Source organism: Accipiter gentilis, chromosome 4 (genome assembly GCF_929443795.1).
Source record: "Accipiter gentilis chromosome 4, bAccGen1.1, whole genome shotgun sequence".
In the NCBI taxonomy this organism is placed as follows: domain Eukaryota; kingdom Metazoa; phylum Chordata; class Aves; order Accipitriformes; family Accipitridae; genus Astur; species Astur gentilis.
The window spans coordinates 19300161-19322262 of record NC_064883.1 but is presented as its reverse complement, the minus strand read 5'-3'; the positions used below and the strand labels follow the sequence as shown (position 1 = coordinate 19322262).

The window sequence follows — 22102 nt, the reverse complement described above, 5'->3', positions numbered from 1 at the left end:
TTGGATTTTGAATGTGTGCATATTCTGGCACAGTGCAACTATCAGTTTTGGCTGTTGTAATTGGTAATCAGACTTTCAGGTCCATAATTACACTATTTGCAAAATTTACAAAGTAAGAGGTGTATGGTTTTTAATGGTCAGATTTTTTTCCTTGTTTTGCTTTTAAATTAATAAAGCTGTGATTTTGGGGGCGATTTGTTGTCTTTAAAAAAAAGTACAGCTACAGACATTTTATTAGCTGCAGTTACTTTTCCATTTACTGTTTTCTGCTATCTGCTCAATGGTGGTGGTGGCCTTGCATGCTAAAATGTTTTGACCCTGTGGTTCATGCTGATGACGCTTCATTATTTTCATTCCATTACATGCACCAGCCTTGCCTCCCTTTCCTGATTAAGCACAAACACTTTCTCATACGCACAGGCTGCTTGCACGAGCACAACATGAGTTGTGCTCCATGCATGTGTCCATGCCCGAGCAAGGACAGCAGAACATGTCTGGTGATGGTGACCAGGGTCAGCTGAGGGTCCAGCAATTGCCAGACAAGTCTGCAGTGACACCCCTGACAAGGCTTCTCCCAGCCTCCTGTGTGCAGCCCTAGGTCCCTGCATGGTACTTCACTGCACAGCTGCGTTCTGGTGGCCTCTCTTGGGATCCCCACTAGAACTGAATTTCCCCAAGAGAATTCACCAAATTTTCATCTGTTTCTCCATTTCACACTCACAGACTGCTTTCTGTACCTTAACCAACTGGGACATAAACCTCTCCCAGGTTCCCACCCTTTACTACCCTCATGTCCTCCCAAAGCAGCCGCCAGCTTCCTCTTCACACCTTACTGGCCCTGCTGCTGGCCCTGGTTTTGGTGACATCCCTCTTTGGTGTTTATGATACAGTTGCCCTGGTGACTCCCCTTTGGTCAGTGACCCATGAGGCCACAATTTCCCATTTTATTATCTACGAGGTCTGGCAGCTTCTCACACCTTCATCTTGTTAGTGCAGTCCTAACTGAGGGTTAGCAGGCCCCATGGTTATTCCTTTCCCTTGGGTATCTGCCTGGCAGTTTCTGAAATTGCTATCCTGGTAAGTGCATATATGACCCGAGCATTACTTTTCCTTTAATATCAAGAACATTTTACAGTTCCTTGCATTGCTCTCTTGTTAGAATAGCCAAATAGCCAGGTTACGCCACTTATTCACAAACCTTGGTAGTCTATAGAGAAGCAGATAGTGAAAAGCACATAGTGGAAACTTTTAGTTGTATACTGCTTGCCTAGCCATGTATCATCACTGCAGGACTGGATGAACAAGAAGAGTCTTGACTGACACAGGGGAACTGTAGCATTTTCCACTCATATGTGTTCAAATGTTTACACACAAGACCATCTGTCCAAGGATGGTCTCTGTATGGGGGTAAAGTGCTATGGCCATCTAGTGGTAGACTGTTTTATTAGGCCTGGATAGTCTTGGTAACTAACTGTACATAACATTTTACAGAATATATGTATGTGCATAAAATATCAGTTTTCTAAAGTAAAATAGCACAAAAGACTTTTAAATGCTAGGAACACATGCATGCAGTTATTAAGAATGACACTTGTTTCTACTGAGCACTAAAATATAGCAGTGACAGCACTACAGGACGGAGCATGGTATCATGCCACACGGACCTCGTGTTCTTTGCTGTATGAAACTTGACTCCTACTTCAGAAGGCCGCCTCCTTCCCAGTGACAGTAACTTTGTCACTGTCTTCTAAGTAGGGGGGCAGGGGTGGAATAAATCACCTGTTAACTTGATCATCCACCCAGTTTATAGTAACTTTGATAAATAAGTCTTTAAAACATAAATTCCTTGACTGAAAATGGAGATAACTATAAGCACAAAGCTAGCAATCTTAATAAGGCACTAAATATATCTATTAAGCCTGAAACCTGTTTGTATGAAAGGTTAATGAACAGGCTATTTATTTAAAATACTTTGAAGTATTTTATTTATTAATTCACAGAGAATATTTCCAAAGTTAGATTTTGCTTTGATTGTGTTACTGTAAGAAATGTATGAATTCTGCTATGTGCCTGGATAGTAACAAAACTGGGAACTGTGTTGAAGTTTATATGGTTAAAGTCACCATGACAAGCTGGCTGAATCCTGGTACTTCTGTGTAGACTCCCACCAAGAATGAAGGTTGTGATGGGAAGTCAACTGCATTTGAAATCCACAAACCTTAACTAGACATTGTCAAAGTGTTCAATGTCAATGCAAAAAGCAAGTACCTCACACTCCACTTTGTTAAAATTACCTGTGTCAGGTAAAATAGAACAGGAGTCACCATGTATCACTGAAAACAGCACTCTAACATGTAATATGTGAATAGTTAAATGTAGCCAGATCTTTTTTATTGGAGAATAGACCATTTTCAAGATGCAAAATACCCCTACATGTTCAATAAATTTATATCAAAGCAAATAAATAAAAAATCTTTGTCATAACCCCACCAAATGTCTTCAATATGAGTTTCCTGTGAAGTATCCTACAACCTCTACCAACAGCAACAAAAAGATGCCTACAAAACTTCAGTTTTTAGCAAGTCCAGTCCTGCAAAAGAACACTCTTCATGGATGCAGAAGGGTTAAATATATACAGACAGTGAGATATGCACACAAGCGTTTTTCTTGCTGAATAAATACATTTTCAAAGAAAACCATTCTTCACTGGCAATACATGGCACACATAACACCATCTTTTCAGTATATTTGATGGAAATAAATGCAACTGTTACCATGCTGTCAGGCAAGAAAGCTACGGTACTGCTGTCCCCTCTAATATATATGTTCTAAATATATGCTAAGAAAAATCAATTGCTCCGCCCAGTACCAAACGGGAAGTATTCAGGGAATTCGTGAATAATTTTTAGTGCTTCATTGTAGAGTTCCAGATCTGAAAGAGGGCAAAGAAAATGGTTATGATGCATAAGCTAAGTTCCCCACAAGCAAATGAGAGCATTAAAGCACTGCTTATTTTAAAGCAGTATAGCTGAGCATTCCCAGTCTCCCTCATCCTCCCCAGTTTTCCCCAAGGCAACAACACTCTCATTGCTTGCTTTCTGGAGGGTTATTTTTAGGCCTGCTAGCTCCACCATCGCACAAGGTCCAGTGCAAGGCCAGAAGCCCACAGTCAGGAGTGCAAGAATGATCAGACTATGGCAACTATCTAGACTGGCTCCAGCTTCAAGTCAGTCCCTACAATTTGACAGTAAACCAGTGTATTTTGTATAGAATTTTTCCCATGACACTCTCCTTTTCTACAGTCTACTCTGCATCTGGCAGCTTGAAGAAAGACCTTGTCTGTAAGAAAAGATAATCAGGCTCTCCCTTCTTACTAAAGAAGAGTTCCGAACTCAAAATGAATTTGTCATAATGTATATTCTTACTTACCAAATGGACTTTTATCTTCTCTGAACTGGACATATGACATGCACATGATGGTTGCCTGATTTGTTACTCTTCCCACTACCTCAAGAACTCCTGAGATCTCTTCATCTAGCTAGAAAACATACCAAATATGAAATTAGTGCCACTAAATTAGCTGCTGTCTCTACTGCACTCTCCACAACTGACTGTTCATGACAGATTCTGTTCCATTTCAAACAATACAGTACTACTGAACAGCCCTGTCTCCCCTGCCCCCCAAAAGTCTTGAGCCACTTACAGATTTAGTAACAGCCAATTCAGTACTGACACAAAAAAAATGTGTGAAGAAGCATCAGAGGGAAGATACTGGTTTATAAGTATATAAAACTCTGTCATTTTGTCACTGAACAGAGACTAATCTAGGACACAGAGAGCAGAGAATCCAGATTTTAACACATAGCATTCAAACCTGAGTAAACTATAGAACTCTGTAAGAGCTAAGAAGGTATCACACATGCCAGAGAGCAGTTCCAGTATTCCAGATCCAGGAAGTATAACTGGAAAATATTAAGTAATCTGTCAGTAAGTGTTCAGAATACAAAGACCTTGACAATAACAAGGCTTTGGTTGAACGAGGGGAAAAAAAAGGCTAAAAGTATTATCTTGCTCCAAAATCACATAGGTTGAATATGTTTTCTTTCTTTTTTAAGATACTAATTTTAAGAGTGCAGTACTATTTCAGTAACGTTCTTCCAATATCTAACTCTTACTTTTCACTTTCTAGTGGAGTCTAGTAAGTCTCCTGGAACACAGCAATAGATTCCCTCCCCTCCCCATAATTTTGGGGTTCTCTGTTGAAAGGAGAAACTACACACATGCAAACAAAGGAATCTATTAAAGAGGAAAAAAATTAGAAAGCACTTTGATTAGCAAATCTAGGAGTTCCTCCATTGACATTAGGCAAACCAGAGAGATTAACCTGGCATGTTTTTTCTGCATATACCAGTTTCTCCTACCGCAATGGAACACAGACTGTGAAGTGCCCAGCACTGCAGTTATGCATTTATGAAATTCGACCATTTACTCTGTTATGCAAAGTTGTGAAATCGTTGGTCAGATGCTGACATCTACAGTTTTAACAACCCAAGGCAGGAAACCTTTCCATGACCTCCAGAAAGAAAGAGTTAAGATACAGGCAGAACTTGTAGGAAAGACATTTTCTTTCAGTTTGAAGATGATGTCAGCAAGCTTAACATTAATAAGACAAAACTCTTTGCCAGATCAAACTGCATTTTTCATCAACAAGGACAGGCTCCTGTCTTGAAAGTCAGAGAGTACCATGTGCAATTATTTCACATGGAAATGGCGAGATTTCTCAGCATTAAAGACTACAAACATGGTCAGTTAAGCTAGAGCATTTGCCATCACGGCGAAAATAATTCTTTAATTACAACATTTCATAGAGAAAATAAAACAAACTTAAAAGACAGAAGAGAATGCCAGGGTGTTATACCTTTAGTGGGACATGATAACAAAGGAAACAGTATATTTGTGCAGTAGTTATAAGCATATCTTATATCCATTGCATTAATTGCTTGATTTTAAATTTTTTTAAGAAAGAATGCTTCAAGCTAACGATGAAGTTTACTGGAATGCTATGACAAGTGCTCTAAGAGGCTATAAAAATGTCAACTCAGAAACTGTTGAGAATACCACGTTCTTGGGTTTTTTCGACTACCTTCACAAAATATTCTGTTAGGCATATAAAGGCAATAAGAAAAAGGGAGGAAAAACTGAAATTAAAATAAAGCTAATATACGTAGTAGAATGTATTACACTGTAAACAACGAATAGAGTTAAGACAAAATAGCCAGACAGGGATCTGTCTGACAAGGAATGAGTTCTCTCTCTTAATACCACCTGAAAATTGATGAAGACCAAGGCAGTTCATGAATATGAAGACTGCAAGTTAGCTGGAAGATGTAAGAAGCAGAGGCAATGAAACATGGGTGGAAAAGGGAGAAACCAGGGATTATTTTTTTTCTGACTAAACACATGCAAGTCGTGCAGGTTTCAGAAGAGACAAAACCTCAGGAATAAAGAGAGATATATTTTTTTTTCCTGACCAAAAACTCGATACATGCAAGGCACGCACAGGTCTCAGAAATGACAAAACCTCCGGAATCCACAAGAGGCAACATCTAGTATTTCCAAAGTATTCCTTAACTTACAGGTTCGCTCAGCTCCACAGTCGTATGTTTTCCTTCTCCATCCGAAAGCACGAAAAGCTTCCCAGTAGGATGAATCTACAAAAGACATTAGCCCTGTGCGCTCAAAAAGCAGCTGTCAGCGTTACAGGTTTAGCCACCTCAACCAGAACTGCGCGGCAGGCCTTCCTCCGAAAGATCCGACCGTTACGGCCGCCTCCCGCCCTGCCCCCGGCCTGACCGGAGCCGCCGGCCTCCCCTCGGGCCAGGCCGCGACGAGCTGCGCCACGCAAGGCGACAGCCTCCCCACACGGCGCCCCAGCCCGCAGCGCACCCCGGGGCAAGGCACTACCCAGGCCGGCAGGGCAACTACCCCACCGAAGGCGCCACGGCGCGGCCCCCAAAGGGCAGTAACCCGCCGCCGGGCAGATCACGGACCTTCTCGACGCGGCCCACGAAGCAGACGGGCCGCCCGATGTGCTGCGCCAGGTGGCCGGTGGCGATGCGCGGCCGCGGCACCTCACCGACGTCCTCCATCGCGCCGCGGTTTCCCGCCCTTTGCGGAGGGGAGGGGCGACGTTGCCCCTGGCAACGGGGGGATTGGGAGGCGCGGGGAGAGCGCCGGGGCGGGATTTCCCCTTCGCCTGACGCGACCCGGAAGCGGAGGTGGAGGTTGGTGAAGCGGCGGCGGGGGCGGCATCGGGCGGCCGGGCCGGTGGGTGATGGCGGGGTGGGTCTTGCCGCTGCCGCGGCGGGGAGGCCGGCGGAGGGGGGGGCGAGCCCCGGGGAACCCGGCTTCTCCGGGGCTCGCCGCCCCCCCCCCCCCCTCCGCCGGCCTCCCCGCCGCGGCCCGGCCGGCTCCTTCCAGCCCTATGCTGTCATTTAATCCTTTCCTCTTAAATCACCTCATACTTTCCCTCCCCTAACGGCCGTTTTCCCTCTCCCTTTAGATACTGGCTCCCCTCAGGTCACCGCTGCCCAAGCCAAACATTCCCGTCACCGGTCTGTTAACCCATGCTTGATTTTTACGGGTCGTAGTTGATATTCAAAACGTTGCGTGTTAACGGCGGCGATACCCACGCATTTCCACAGGCAAAAGTATAAATGGGGAGAGGAGTGGCTGGAGAGCAGCCCTGCAGAAAGGGATCTGGGGGTGCTGGCTGACAGCAGGTCAGCAGTCAAGACGGCAAACCGCATGGTGGGGTGCCTCAAACACAGCACAACCAGCCGGTCAAAAGAGGCAACCATGTCACTCTAGTCAGTCCTCACCTTGAGTACTGTGTGCAGTTCTGGGCCCCACAATTTAAGAAGGACGTGAAGGTTCTCAAATGCATCCAGAGGAGGGCAACAAAGCTGGTGAAAGGGCTGGAAGGGATGTCCTATGAGGAGCGGCTAAGGACTTTGGGTTTGCCTAGTTTGGAGAAGAGGAGGCTGAGGGGTGACCTCATTGCTCTCTGCAGCTTCCTGGGGAGGGGAAGTGGAGAGGGGGGTGCTGATGTCTTCTCCCTGCGATCCAGTGACAGGACCCGTCGGAATGGCTCAAAGCTGTGTCAGGGGAGGTTTAGGCTGGACATTAGGAAGCATTTCTTTACAGAGAGGGTGGTCAAACACCAGAACCGGCTTTCTAGAGAGGTGGTCAATGCCCCAAGCCTGTCAGTGTTTAAGACGCATTTGGACAATGCCTTTAATAACATGCTTTAGGTTTTGGTCAGCCCTGAAGTGGTCAGGCAGTTGGACTAGATGATCATTGTAGGTCCCTTCCAACTGAACTATTATATTAATTTCATTTCACTTCATTTCATCATTAAAGAGTTTATGCTCAATCCCCAGGGTTAGAGTGACTGATGGACATAAGACAGAGCTAGCACTGGACGTGACGCTCTCACCACTTCTTGTCTTTTTCCATGTGTTTTCCCCTACTGTCCCTTGCGTGGAGCCGTTCCTCCCAATTGCCCTTGCAGCAAAGGCGGCTAATGGTATCCTGGGCTGTGTTAGATATAGCGTTGCCAGTGGGTCGAGGAAGGTGATCCTTCCCCTCAGCACTGGTGAGGCCACACCTGGAGCACTGGGTCCAAGTTCTGGGTACAAGAGAGATGTGGACATACTGGAGAGAGTCCAGCAAGGGCCACAGTGATGATTAAGGGACTGGAGCATCTTACATATGAAGAAGGGCTGAGAGAGCTGGGACTGTTTAGCCTAGAGAAGAGAAGGCTGAGGGGGGTCTTATTAATGCATATAAATACCTGAAAGGAATGTGCAAGGAGGACAGACACAGGCTCTTTTCAGTGGTGCCCAGTGACAGGTCTAGAGGCAATGGGCACAAACTGAAACACGGGAGGTTCCCTCTGAACATCAGGGAACACTTTTTTTGCTGTGAGAGTGACTGAGCACTGGCACAGGTTGCCCAGGGAGGTTGTGGAGTCTCCATCCTTGGACATATTCAAAAGCCACCTGGACATGGTCCTGGGCAACCAGCTCTAGGTAGACCTGCTTAAGCAGGGGGTTGAACAAGACAACCTCTGGAGGTCCCTTCCAACCTCAGCCATTCTGCGTCTCTGTGATTTCCTTTCTGTTTCCAGGACCCCAGAACCAGCGTTTCAGGAAATACTTGGAAAAAAATCTAACTCTGCTCCAGCTTAAAAGGGCGATCCCAACACTGCCTGTGTGCAAGCTGACTCTTCTAACCAGCTGTGGGCTAGTTCAGCTTGCTAACCAGCACAAAGTGGTTTTTGTTAGTTGGCTCGGTTAGTGTCATGATGGCTTGGCAAGCTGAACCAGCTACCACCAGAAGCTATGCAGAACCAGCATGTGGCCAGGAAGGGGAGTGCTGTGGAGTTATATCTTCAGTGCGGTGTAGCTGGTTGTCATCTCCTGAGTGTCACTATGCCATTCACCTTTTCAGTAGTTTATTTGCAAGAGAATATCCTCATGTCCTTAGCATATCTTCAGATATTTTAAAGGAGAGATCTCATAAAGGTAACAGTTGGAGCAAGATACAGCAAGCTGCTGCAGAGTGGCTCTTCTAGGGCTATTTGTCTGCCACGTTTTAAGGGTCAGCTGTTAGAAAAACATGTTGTAGAAGTTCTTACAAATATGTGTGTATCATCTTTAGCAGCTGTTGAAGGTTTGCGTTCAGAAGATAACTGCAGGGAAAGAAGTAGGTTTCAACCTACTGAGTATTGTATCTAATAACCACCTAGCTTTCTATTTTAGCATTTTCTATCTTCTTCAGGGTTTTGAATGTTGACATCAGTTTGAATACTGTTATTTCACTCCTGGCTTTGCCTTTGTCACCTATGCTTTTATTGTCTGACTGGATTGTGGTTGATTCAGCATCTTTGAGCATTTTATACTGTGGTAATTTGAGCTGCATAGTTCTTGGTATTTCTGCTTCCCTTAAATTTTATGAAAACTTTAAATAGTCACATTTTATGTAAATAAAAAAGTCTTTGTTAGTGTTTTGTTACATACATATCCCTGTTTTGTATTTGTGTTTCTCTTGACACTTACTTTCCTTTCTTCTCTTTTCAAGAAGCACAGACTAAAGTAATATGACTAATATTAATGCCAGATAAAAGAAATGATACATCGGGGGTTTTTTTCTTCTTTACATAGTAACTTACATTAGGCCAAAAGCTTTTAAACTGTTGTTTTGGTGTCACAGAGAAATCTTTTCAACATGCATGTTCTTGACTCTTAAATTGATTGTTTTCATGTCAGAAGCAGGGCTGTACAGGGCTGTAAACATCTTGTTCCTTTTCTGATTGCTACTTTATTGGTGAATTACGGCAGATGCTAGTATGGAAGAGAGAATTGTTCTGATGCTCTCTGTTTTCTCCTTCCATAGATTATATCGTTTACGCTGCTAGACGTGAAATTATTCTGGTTCTTTTTTTGACGTCAGTTTTGAATATTGTTCTGACCTCATTTCATCATTTATGTAATTACTGGCAGTGCCACTGCAATTCTGCTTTGCTGTGTTCCTGGGCATCCCCTCTTTATCTTAGTCTCTGCATCATTTGTGTTTTTAATATTAAATTACCCTTCTCCTCCTGTCACTTGTGAACATGCAGGAAAAAAGCTGAAAAGTAATGCTAAATATGCTAGGATCTTCATTGTATAGAAAAATTTTATTGGATTTAACGTATTGGTTTGGCTCAAAGGTCACTCATACTTCTTGTTGAAGGAGACTAACAAAATGCAGGAGGAATAAATTAACCCCTTTGTGCAGCTCTGTAACTCATCTTTGTCCAATCCCACCTATGTTCTCAGAGCCTCATAGAAAGACAAAATATTTTTTGCAGCCTCACAGAATTGCTGTAGTTCACAGTTGATTACTTGCTAATGACTGAAGCGGTGCCAAAAGCATTATTCTTAACTATCAGCGATTGAGATTGGAGAAAGAAAAAATTGTGTTCACTTTTTGGTGAGGGGGAAACATGAGGAGAAGGGAATTGCATATTCCTACCAAGGGAGATTTTTATCTTTAGGCAGTGAATTCAATTTCAGGTCTCCTAGAGAAATAAAATTAATCCCATCTGGAAAGGAAAAGTGCTGTGCTATATAGGAGAAATTACTGCAGGAACATGGTACTATCTCTGAATGGCGGATGTATTTTCTGTGATTTTGTGCTGACAGCTTTTGAAAAAAATCCCGCAACTGAGAGCTTTTTTTCTCTAGTCTCTGTGACTATGCATCCAGGTCCACAAACTTCAAATTTAATTTTTACTCTGAAATGAAACTTGTGTGGAAACTGGTTGTTCTCGGCTTTCGTTAACTGAAACCTCATCTTATCTACAAGTAGTAAAACTCCAGCCTGATTCTGCAAGTGCTTAAACTGTGTTCTTATCTTCAAGAGCAGGAGTGTTTCCATTCAGCTCTGTGTTTCTTTGTTGGACAGGGGCTTTGTTCTGTTTTTAACATCTAATTCAAGAAATTTAGTGGTTGCATTTCCCGTTGCTGGAGAGATTTATGTTTACTTTTGAAGTTCCACAGTTGATAAAATTCTTAAGAGAGCAAATATCACAAATGTCCCCACATTGCCTGTCTACAGCTTTTCCTTTACCTATGGCATACTGTATATAGCTCTCCTTTTTGTTTCTGTGCCCCCCTTCTATTTTGTTAGTTGTTCTTTGTTATTTAAACTTAATATTGTGTTCAGCAAAGGTACTAAAATACTGCAAGTAGTAGTTGGCAAGCTCCTTCCTACACATCAGTTATGCAGACCTGAGATCTACAAGCACAAGTTTTGTTTCTAAGTGGTGAACACCCAGAGAAGGAAACTGCCTCACTAAGCACATTAGTCTTTTTAATATTTGGATACCTTACCACCTCCCCAACATTCACAATCACAAAATACAACATGCTATTTTCCTACTGCTGGACCAGTGGTTTTAACAGCGTAAGAACTTGAGGCCTGAGCTTGAGGGGACTTTTGTTAGCTTTGTTTGTTTTTCTGCTTCAAGCAAAAGGATGTGTGGGGGTTTTTTTGTTTTGTTGTTTGAGAAATACTGCTGGCAGTGGAATTAAGTTAAAGCTACTTCAGAAACTGAAAGCTACATGTATGTAGGTAAGATGAATTTTGGGGGTTTTAGAAAAAATTGGGATAGCAAGGCTGCCTTCTGTCAATGAAAGGAAAAAAATCTAGTATGTGAGCGTGCTTGTAACATTAATTTGGCTAGATCAAATTGTACTGATTGTTAATTTACTCTGAATTGAAATGTCTGTTGTCCTGTAAGCAGCGAAGTTTAGGTATGTTAAATATGTAGGATTTAAAAAGTGACAAATGCATGGTTTCCTGTACAACTCTTTTGTGCCACATATACACTGATTAAGATGCTTTTCTTTGCGCAAAAAAGAAGGGAAGGGGAACACAATGTGGTAGAGCTGAAAACTGTACAATAATGCAGATGGATCTCAAAGAGAAAAAAATGTGACTGGAGCAACTGCAGCTCTGGCACCTAAAGTGGCTGACTGGAATCTGAGCCTTTACCAAAGCTATCTGTAAGATTTTACACATCAAGTTGATTTTTCTTCTTGTTGTTGCACACTTAGGATGAAGGTAAAATTGCATTTTAAACTGTTCCACAACTGCCTCTCCTTCATACATCATTGGAGCAGAAACCTGACTCTTGAGCATTACAGCACAGGTTTTTACCACTTGAGCTATGGGACTGACAACCCTAATTGGTAGCAGGAGAAGACTTATTCCCCGAGGGCTGAAAAAGGAATATGCTGCTGGCGCCATGTGTTGAGCCTGGGTGTGGGGGAAGGTAAGGAATAAATGAGATAATTTGGAGTTTCTACTGTGTAATCTCCACAGAACTGGAAATACCAGTATTTCACATGGTAAGGTAGGAGAACAAGCAAAAAGGAATAAAGTGCAGATAAGTAACATGTTTTTAATTAATGCATACCTGGGATTGGATGGTTTGTTCTGTTCTTGTGTACTTCAGTGTAGTTTATTTGGTTGCTATAAATTGCACTGTGTCAACATAAGCAAGAAGTAGCTGGCCAGCCTGCGGGTATTCAGTCTTTTAAGTCTCAGGTATCAGTCCACAGTTTGAATTGTTGCTGCTTTTGCCATGTTCTATTTATACACTGTTCCTGAACGCCAGTGCTTACACTTCCTGTATGGGACTTTCTGTGATCTGGAGTATGGAAGTGTTTGCTATCGCTTGTAACAGCAGAGTGAGAGGCAGTTTATATTGGGTGAATAGTCAGTGCTGATTGTGCAGTTAATTGTTACAGGTCACTGGCTACGGCAAAAAAAAGTCTTGCTTATGGTACCATGAATATTTGGGTGGTAAGGGAGGAATTGTGGCAAATAATTAATCCAGGATTTCTACCTTTCTTTATTTTATTTTTTAAAAAATCCAAACACTCCATGGTAGCACTCTTCTCTCTTTCCCACCTTCTAAAGAGTCTTCTTTGTTAAATTTAGTGTGAAATAATGTTACCAAAACCTGGCATTGTACACCTCTTTTCTTTAGACTGGACTCCTTTCCTCTGCTGAAGGTGTCTATTAGATGTTGCTATCGGTTTGTCGTGCCTTCTCCTTTAAATGTTGGTGTCTGCAAAATGAATCCGGATTCTGCCCCTCAAACTCTACTTCAAACTTGAATTACATTATTCCACTTTTCCCAATTTTATATGGGTATTTTAGTAGAGAAGATTTTCACATGCCTTTCTTTGAACCTTCCTTTCTGCATTTGGCACACAGTGTGTTTCAGCCAGATCACAGGCTGCTCCATAGGTCAGCATTGTCCAGTGGTCCGAGTTCAGCCCTCAAGGGCTGGAGGTGAGTGCACCTTCAAGGGGTGACTGCTGCTGTGGTGCCTCTTTCCTTTTCTCGTTGTCCTAGCGCTACGGACAGAGCTGCTGTTGCAGGAGAAGGCTGGGGAGACTCTCAGTTGCTGTGTTCAGTGGTGCCAGTTAGGTAGAAAGTAGGTGGTGGTACATTGGTAGCCATCTCAATAAACTGAACCTGTGAATACGTGCTTTGTGTAGTTCTGTTGGTTGTTCTTCACAAGAGTGATGCTTCCCTATAAAGCTTCTCTTATAACTTTTATTGGAAGAAGAGAAACTTTGTTGAGTCTGTATCTTAAAGTTCAGAATAATTAGAGGATTTGCTTAGAAGAATGTTTCATGATGTATCCATGTTTATGGGGTGGTTCATAGGACTTAATTTCGTAAAAGCTGGCCCAACTGCCTATCTTTTGGCTAATGCTTGTGGGGTTTTTAATATGAATTTGTCCTTTTTAAGCTATTCAGAATTGCTTCTAGGTAATCTTCCAGTCTTGAGAGAGAATAGATACTGAGCATAATCTTTTGCAGTTAATGTTTTTATCCCACTGCTTTCCTTGTTTTGTCCTAGCTGTTGCGAACTCAGAGTTCTTAGCTGCTTTGGAAGATTCTTTTAATGAATCACTGTTACGAAAAATTTGCAACATATGATTTTGTTGCAGTTTCTTTTAAGGGGATCAGTGGTAGCTGTTAATCAAATACACTCAAGTGTTAAGCTGTCTCTAAGACTGCAAACTGGAAAAATGAAAATAGATACTATGCTAATACTGTAGGGGTGGGTGGGTTGGTCTGTATAATTGATGCAACAGACACTTAAGACTGAAAATCTCTAGTGCAATTTGCTTCATTCAAGTATTCCTGCATTATAAAGCTGCATTTTCTGTAGGAGCATGTTTTGGGCTTCAAAGTTGAGATGCTTTAGAAGTAACTCTGATGAGAAAGTTTGTGTAACAACAATTCGAAGTAGCAGAAAAATATGGAAACGTGCTGGATAAATGCTGAAGGGAGCTTCCTTTTTTCCTTTAGAATGGTTGAAGGGTTTTTTTTAATGCTTCCACTCCATTCATAACTTTATAGAAAAGCCTTTTATACTTTACTCCCTTTTTGCCTGTAGAAGTCAATTGCTACATCAACAAGGTAATCTGTCTGAGATACAAAAGCCTGGTATTTCAAATCTGCTAATAAAGATTAAGCTGTAATATCATGTATGTGGCCTTTGGCATGGTGTGAACTTCTTATGGTAAATTCTGTTATATTTATTTAACATGTTTTGTCTTCATTTTAGATAACCACTAAGAAGAGAAAAAAAAGAAAGGAGGCTATGTTCAGCTTCTTCCGCAAAAGTCAAGATTCAAAGAAGGTTACAGTGCCAGAGAGAGAAGCAGATGGATTTGTTATTGTGGGTAAGTGGTGCTTCTGTATAAAGCGCATCTGTAAGTGATTCTTATCATCTTTGAAATGTAAAAATTTGAGATGCTTAGACCAAACGAAATGTTAAGAGAAGCCATGATAAAAATTGTTCAGAATTCTTACTTTTTCTGAAGGAGTTCATATTCTTAGTCTCATCATTTGGACTAAATAGCTGACATTTTATTTACATAGGTATGAACTCTTACTCAAGAACACTGAAAATATAGTTTCTTATTTTCCTCTCATACTGTGAGCAAGGAGAAATTATGACCTTACAAAACAAGAACGTTCAAAGCTGGGGCTTCTAGCTTTATGATTAGAGTTGTGGGAAGAGAATACCTTATTGCAGTTGTTCGAGGACTGGTTTTTTTCAGGTTCCTTCCTTTTAGTGTTACCCCCAAAGTCTCTTTATATTAGAAACCAAGAAACATCTGTGTATTTCTAGTCACATGGCAAATGCAGATGAAAATTAAGCAGTTTAGGGTTTTCAAAGTTTTTTTGTTATTAAAAAATTAATCTGAAGTCTACTTACCGGTGAACTGGCTAAATTTGCAGCTTTAGTCAAGCTCTTTCAAAGTCTTGTAGCATGGCTTGAGCATGCAGAAAATTATTGCTATCATGCTGTAACCGATGCTTTTCTTTTTCCTCTTTTGAAAATTTGTGTTTTCCTCCTTGTAAATCTGTCATCATCAATATTCAGATTCTGCTGCTCTGATTTACTGACTTGTTCTCATCAGGAGTCTTACAGTGTTTCTCTATTTAAGTGTTCCTTGAGCATTTTCAAGTCACAAAAGCCTCTAGATTATCAAAATCTAACAATATGAGAGACTATTGGAACTCTTTCTGAGGAGAATTTACTTAGATTTTTTGTAATAGTTCTCCATTAAAACAAATTGGTTTCACATCTGTGACTCTGTTGTCATGTTTAATGGTTGCCTTCCACTAGATTTGTTCATCTGCGCTGGTTTTGATGGCTACATCAAATCACTCCAGCACTTGCGTTGTGGAAGGGTCAAAGAAGACGCATCGTTGTCCCAAAAAAGTCTGGAGACCATTTAGAGTTTCAAATTCTGTAACAGGCAGAGATTTCTGCACCCAAACGTTGCTTATGTCCCACAATTGCTGGTCCTGACTCTGCATTCAGTTGAGCTTCATTCCTTTTTCCCAAAATGCTGTCAGTGTTTATTTAAACTTTGTTCATATAAATTCATGTTAAATTAATCTATTAAATATAAATTTAAGAACTATAAATTTCACTTGAATCCTCTCTTATTTTATTTCTATTTATTATTATTTTTTGCTCAGACAGAAGTTAATTTAGCAAACTGCAACAAAATGGACTGTAATTTCATCTTGGCTTTTACGGGGCAAAAGAATTGCCGTCAACCTTGTCAGTGGCGCATATGCTAAATGGATGTAGTTGCACAATTATAGGTCACTGAAGCAGATGCTTATCTAGAAGTTTTGTTTGTCTAGGAATAGTGGCAGTCCAAAAAAAACAAACAAAAAAAAAACCAAAAAAAAACCCAAAACAAACCACAACACCTAGCTATTCTGCTAGTTACTTCTTTATTACTCTGATGGGAGGTTCTGAAGCTTTTTTAAACTTAGCTGTAAAATATTCTAGAATACCAGCACTAAATGTTTTTAACAAATCTCAGTAGGATTATAGGACTGTTAGTGTGAATACTGCTGTAGGCAGTGAACACTCTTGAAGGGAGTGAGAATTTAATTTCTTATGTTTTAAGTTCATTCCTAAACCCAGTCTTTCATTCAGAGCATATGAGAACAAAACGCCTAGTTTGCTGATATACTGTGGACATGAGAGGAGGTGCTTTGCTTTTCTTTCCTGGAGGAAAAAAAGAGGAAAAATACATCCTCTAGGAACACTTGCTCCTGATTTCCACTGTCGTGGTCAGGAGAGCTTGTCTATCACAAATCCTTTGCAAGATTGTTCACATGATGCACCACTGATAAGGGCAACCAGGAGTCTTACTGGAAGTCTGAATGAGACTTACCAAGGAAGAATCAAATGCCGTGCCCATTAAATTACAAAGAAATCTATTCAGTAATGTAGTGAGAGTGCTGAGCTTCACAATTAAATTTAGATAATTAAGTGTGATTTTCCTAACAATATTTAATTATTTTAACCTCTTTCTCTATCATCGGATATTTGAAAAAGAGGGAAGAATGTTCAACACTTGATTGAGAAAGATCCACCAGAGCTATCACCCTGTCAAATCTTGAGGGTTTTTTTTTCTATTTTTTTCATAACTCCTCCAAGTCCTGTTATATATTGCTATATTTTAAATCTATTTTTGCTTGTAGAATATCAGTGCATTTGGAATTTCAATATCTGAATTCCTATTCTGTGACTAGAAAGATGACTCATAAAAACACTGGAAGCAACAAAAACAACTTTGCAGCATAGTAGCTGAAAGAAATTCCCTATTTTAGCTTTGGGGGCACATACTGCATGTGTGGGAGTCAAGAACAAAGAATTCATAATTCACTCTCTACAAAATAAATATAAAATGTTATTTTCTACCAGGGACTAAAGCATTTTTATGTCTAACTATGAGTTCACTTACTTTCCAGATACTGGTCATCTCATCTGTTTATAAAGCTGTAAAAGTAGTGTTTGTTCTGTAAAAGCAGAACTGTTATTCTGAAAAGGGAGTAGAGGCTTATGAAATATGCACAACACGTGATTGGTTTTGATGAGTGAATCAATTGCAGAAATACGAAAAATGTTTCAGAGGTTTGCCTGATCATCACAAATTTTTTTTAAAGTTAACATTCTGAATGACAATTCAGAAAACGAGTAAGTTTTCAGTTAGCTTGGGGATCTTGAAGAGTAGTAGTTCTTAAGGAATTTCTCATGTTTTGTGGCTTTTGGCTTTTGTAATATAAAATAAATTCCAGCCTACCATCCATTCCTACTGTTGCTAGCCACAGAGAAGAAGACAGATCAGTGCTAGCATTTTGGTTTGGCACAAAGCTAAAAATCTCCCATCAGATCTCAGAGGTGCATATGACTGGTAGTCCTAATCTCAGTATAAGATCAGGAATTGAAAAACTGAGAGAGCAGTGCTGCTTCCCATGTGTGTTTGGCAAGGTCAGAAACTCGGCAAACATCCACATGGTGCTGATGGTTCCACTGGGGTGGGTGGTGAGTGTTTTTGTTTGAAGATAACTAAGATATCATAGAATCATAGAATGGTTTGGGTTGGGAGGGACCTTCAAAGATCATCTAGTCCGACCTGCCTGCCATAGGCAGCGACATCTTTTACCATATCATCTTGTTCGGAGCCCTGTCCAACCTGACTTTGAACACAACTTCTCTGGGCAGCCTGTTCCAGTGTCTCATCACCCTCATTGTTAAAAAAAAAAACAAACAGAAAGAAATAATTTATCACAGAATATTGTTCTGTATGTGCTCTTTAAAAAATACTGCTAAATGTTAATTTTGTTTTCAGGTTTAGTTTAAGATGCTGATGTGCAGGGTCTTGGTTACTTTTCCAGAAAAATTTGAAGTAAGCCAGTGTGAGGGAGCAGCAAGTGCTGGTGGCTCCACCCTGCAGGTGAGCCTGCAGCCAAGCAAGGGTGCCAAGAGGGCAGGGGCTTGGGCAGAGACCTCACCCAGGAGGAGTGCCGTCCCACCCTTCCTGAGCAAGGACAGCAGAGCAGGTCTGGTGATGGTGACCAGGGTCAGCCGAGAGTCCAGCGATTGCCAGACAAGTCAGCAGGGATGAGGCAGATCAGAGGCCAGGCCAGGAAGTCAGGTCGGGGTTGGGGTTATCGAGGTGCACGGGCAGGCACAGGCATCCCTGCAGGGTGGCTTGGGCAAGGACCAAGAACCTGGGATGAGGCTTCTCCCGCTGCTCTTTGCCTGGATCCTGATGGACGTGCTCAGGCTGCGCTGTGTCAGTGCTGGCTGTGGGCATGGACAGCCAAACGCCTGGGGCTGGGTGCACCTGAGGTGGTGTGCTTGGGGCCAAACAGCCAGGATGGTTGTGTTGTCTCTCGCTAGTGTCTGGAGGCAGCACGGTTCTCTGAGGAGCTCTTGATCTTGAGCCTTGGGCCATGCCTGAGTGCAACTCTGCTTTGCTTACTTTTAACTTGTGTTTTAAAGGCCGATATGTTTCATGGATTTAAGAGTTGTTGGGTTTTGTTTGGTTTTCTCTCAGGGATCTTTTTATGTTGTAAATTGGAATGGAGTAAATGGCTTGAAGAAGCAGCTCAGTTGCTGGTGCTGATAAACCTGATTTGTAAACGTATGTAACTTCTGTTTCTTCCTTGAACTTAGGACAGCTTTCTGTTTCAGTTTTTTAGACTTAAATTTTCAATACTGACCCATGGCTATTGTTTCAGAGGTCTGCTCGCAGCCTCAGGTGCAGATCTCTTAACAGGTAGTAGGGAGTATTGTTATTGACTTATAGGGAGCACTTAACTGTCACCTGAAGGTTGTTTTCTGAGATTCAGCAATTTTGCTGTAGAGTTTTTCAAAGTTTCAAGAGTAAGTACCCAAGGAAAAATGGACAGGCACAGGATTCTCATCAGAGTGGAGTGACTGCCACAGATGCAGGGAGGCTGTGGTCATGGTGAGAAGGGTTGGCAGGAATTTTATATTGAAGATATACTCCTCTTCTGTAAACCTCCCTTTTTCCTAGTCTGCTTTCCTAGATCCTTGGAGGCCATCTCGAACTAGTCGGCAAATTTTGGATTAACACTTACTCGTTATCTTCTCACTATTGGAGCAGGCATGATTTTTGCCTGTTATATTTCCTCTCAAGAGAACATAAATAGTCATAGACATAAGAAATTAAGTGTTTTGAAATCTCTTCTCAGTTAGGACAAGGACTTGTGGTATTTAAGTGAGTCTTGGATCTGTCATGTTAACCAACATGTACCTTCTGTTTCAATGCTGATGTCTGCAGAGAAGGAACTCTACAGAACAAATGTGGTCAGGCTTGCACCAACATCTAAAACCTCATAGAAATGGAGATGGGAACTACTATTTTTCATCCTGTGAGGTGAAATACAGTATAAGGCAAATATTTAGTTCTTATTAAGAAAGTAGAAGAGAACTGGTATTAGATGAAAGGTGAAAAGTTCAGGATTTTTTTTTCGAGAAGCAAGGTGTTGTAGAATTCATCACCACCACATGCTGTGACAAAGTCAGGAACATAACGGGATGCAAAAAGAGTACACAATGAATTTGATAAATAACGATGGATGATAGCAGCTATTCTTATCTCGAGATTTTGATGGTCAGGTATGTCTTAATGTATTAAGACAGTCTCTGCAAGGCATTCAAACTTCGGCTTTATCTTAAATGAGGTACTTGAACCTTCCTCTGATGTATTTGGTATATATATTACTGAGTTAATTAAGTATTATAATTCCTTTGTATGGGATCATCCTCATCTGTAGGCAGGAGCATCCTCACTCAGCTGTGAGACTGAAAAGTATGATTTACAGCCAACTGAATGTTTCCCTTTGTTAACTGCAGTTATATTGCAAAACAAATCCTTAACGAATTGGGACATCTTCTGTACTGAAGATGTAAAAAAGTAAAATGATCAACACAAGTCAGTCTTTTGTTTTGGAAATCTTGAGTGTTTTTCTGAAGACCAATTTTACATATACTTGTTCCCCTCTGACTCCCCATTTCTGTTTTGCCATTAATTTATTCTGCACGTAGGTAGTTGTGGGGGTACTTTTTATTGTGGAAGGAAGAATTGGATAAATTGCGTATTTGAATTAAGGGACACCCTCACTGTCACCCAACGTGTAACAAGGTCTTGCAATAAGAACGTTACTGTTTCCATATTGATCTTAGTAATACAAAACTCTACATATAATTTGAAGATCTCCTTAAACGTTTGCTTCTGGGAGAAGTGTGCAATTTTAAAATCACGAGGAGTGAATCTGTTATGAAAGGGAAATTTAATATACTGATCCTCCCAAATCAAAGGACTACCCTCATACTAGTTTATTCCTGCAATTCAAATAGTTTTTTTGTTTCTTCCCTCTCCTTACACACCTCAAAGATTAAATGCATCAAGAGATTTGTAAAATCTTAGTGTTACTGCTGCTGTTTGTTTTCCAGGAGTCAGTAGTAATGTGTAGTAGATGCCTGTGAATCTTTACATTGTTTTCTCATTAATATTTAAGGAGCTTTTAGCGGTGTTAGTAAGGAAGGCTGGGCTGCTGCAGTGTTTTAAAATATACTATTACATTAAAGAAATGCACAAGGCTTTGTGCCAGTTGGCAAAAAACAATGTCTCAATGTCCTTTCACTTTCTGCATCAATGGGCTTGTATTACGTATTTTTTATATAACAGTAAGTGCTTGTGTAGTTATTTCCAACCTTGCAGTTTTCGAATAACTAAGCTACTATTTCATTATGTTGTTTAAGTTTAAAAACATTTAATACTAACTTTATAATAATCTGGTATTTGGGGAAATCTTCCAATGTTTTTATCTAAAGAATACTATATACATATCAGCCTGTGCCACTGTAAGTGAACAATTTTGATGCACAGCAAGAAGTTACTGTATTAAGTGACCTGTTTCTTGAAGTGCTTCTTTAGGGGATTTATACTTAAAAATCGTTAGTAACTCATTTGGGCATTGAATTTTACAGTCAGAGTTGACTGAAAATGGAGGAGGAGGAATTCAGAAGAAACAGTCCTCTCCTGTTACTGATCCTTAGTTGCATAAGGAGGTAATGGCTACCCTTCATTCAGTAATGAAGTCAAACTAATCCTCTTGGGTACTGATTTTGCACAAAAACAAACTGCGTTTTTCAGTAGTACCGCTAGATGGGGATTTCTCTTGTATTCAAGAGTTGTAGGGCTTTTCTCTCTCCCTTTCATGCACACACACACAAAGTGGAGTAGTAGTAATTATCAGTACACCATTTTATTAGACTGTAGGTTTTCGACAGATTTATAAAAAGCTTTTTAAAGCCTAATATCAAATCTATAATGGCATTCCAACCTAATAAAAATAATGAAGCTTGAAATGTTGACAGCATGTATCTAGATGTTGGCTTGTAATTCCTTCCAAACAGATCTGTTGAGGCCCATGTGGGACCTAAATAACACAAAGAAGTAAATTTGCATATTTTACAGCAGGGGGAAAAAACAGAATGCAAAAACATGAATAATTAGGAGCACAAGCTTCATGCTATATTAATACTGTTGAAAAGCATGTGTTGATTGTATTCTGAAAGCCAGTAGTGATTTGGTTGAGTGAACTCAGTCAGCATCTCTTATGCAGATTAAAGGAACTGGGTTACAGAACAACTGAAATTCATTGTTTTGCTGTATAAGGAGGTATATTTCTTAAAGGAAATTTTTCTTTTTTCTTGGATTCTGTACAGCACAGGGAGTCTTTCTTTTTAATGCCTCATCAAAGCATGTTTTTGTTGACAAAGGACTGTGCAATTCTTCATTTACTTGTACCCCTCTAGATTTTAAAAATAGTTCTCTCAGCCACAAATCAGATGTTAGTATTTTTAGCACTTTAGTCTACATGACCTACTTACTTTTCATTCCGTAAAATTTCTCCTTTTTTTTTTGCTTTCTAAGGCTTGAGCCCCTGAAAGACGTTCGTGATGCTTCCATGCTATGAATTTGATTGTTTTTAAATTTTCAGAAATGCCCTTCTTTAAATGTTAGCATACAGGCCATTTTAAAATCTGACTAATATGAATCATTGTGTTGGCTTCTGTTGATTGCAACATAAGATGTATAACATACTTT

General features: G+C 40.7%; 2 protein-coding genes across 4 annotated transcripts in view; one reads left to right on the top strand and one right to left on the bottom strand.

Annotated features, from left to right (window-relative positions):
• Positions 1-3: 3 nt before the first annotated feature.
• Positions 4-6306, bottom strand: RPA3 (replication protein A3). Its single transcript, XM_049799070.1, has 4 exons — positions 6051-6306; positions 5637-5711; positions 3430-3538; positions 4-2932 (listed from the first exon to the last, which is right to left on the bottom strand). Exons 1-4 carry the CDS (start codon positions 6147-6149, stop codon positions 2850-2852), a joined length of 366 nt encoding a protein of 121 aa, XP_049655027.1. The 5' UTR covers positions 6150-6306; the 3' UTR covers positions 4-2849.
• UMAD1 (UBAP1-MVB12-associated (UMA) domain containing 1) overlaps positions 6252-22102 on the top strand; it is an 85146-nt gene continuing 69295 nt past the window's right edge. Inside the window, exons 1-4 of one of the 3 annotated variants that reach the window (XM_049799065.1) lie at positions 6268-6284; positions 6563-6614; positions 11667-11884; positions 14203-14320. In XM_049799065.1, coding sequence (XP_049655022.1) covers positions 14239-14320 — 82 coding nt within the window. In that variant the 5' untranslated portion in view covers positions 6268-6284; positions 6563-6614; positions 11667-11884; positions 14203-14238. Of the gene's footprint in view, positions 6285-6562; positions 6615-11666; positions 11885-14202; positions 14321-22102 lie in introns of all 3 variants that reach the window. The other 2 variants (XM_049799067.1, XM_049799068.1) reach the window with 2 other exon arrangements.

What these genes read in the sequence shown, in the direction of transcription:
- RPA3 (XM_049799070.1), bottom strand. Translation starts at nt 6,149, where the DNA reads ATGGAGGACGTCGGTGAGGTGCCGCGGCCGCGCATCGCCACCGGCCAC. An exon ending in TCGTGGGCCGCGTCGAGAAG is followed by an intron (nt 5,712 to 6,050) that starts GTCCGTGATCTG and finishes TGTCTTTTGTAG; the next exon opens with ATTCATCCTACTGGGAAGCT. An exon ending in AGAAGATAAAAGTCCATTTG is followed by an intron (nt 2,933 to 3,429) that starts GTAAGTAAGAAT and finishes GCCCTCTTTCAG; the next exon opens with ATCTGGAACTCTACAATGAA.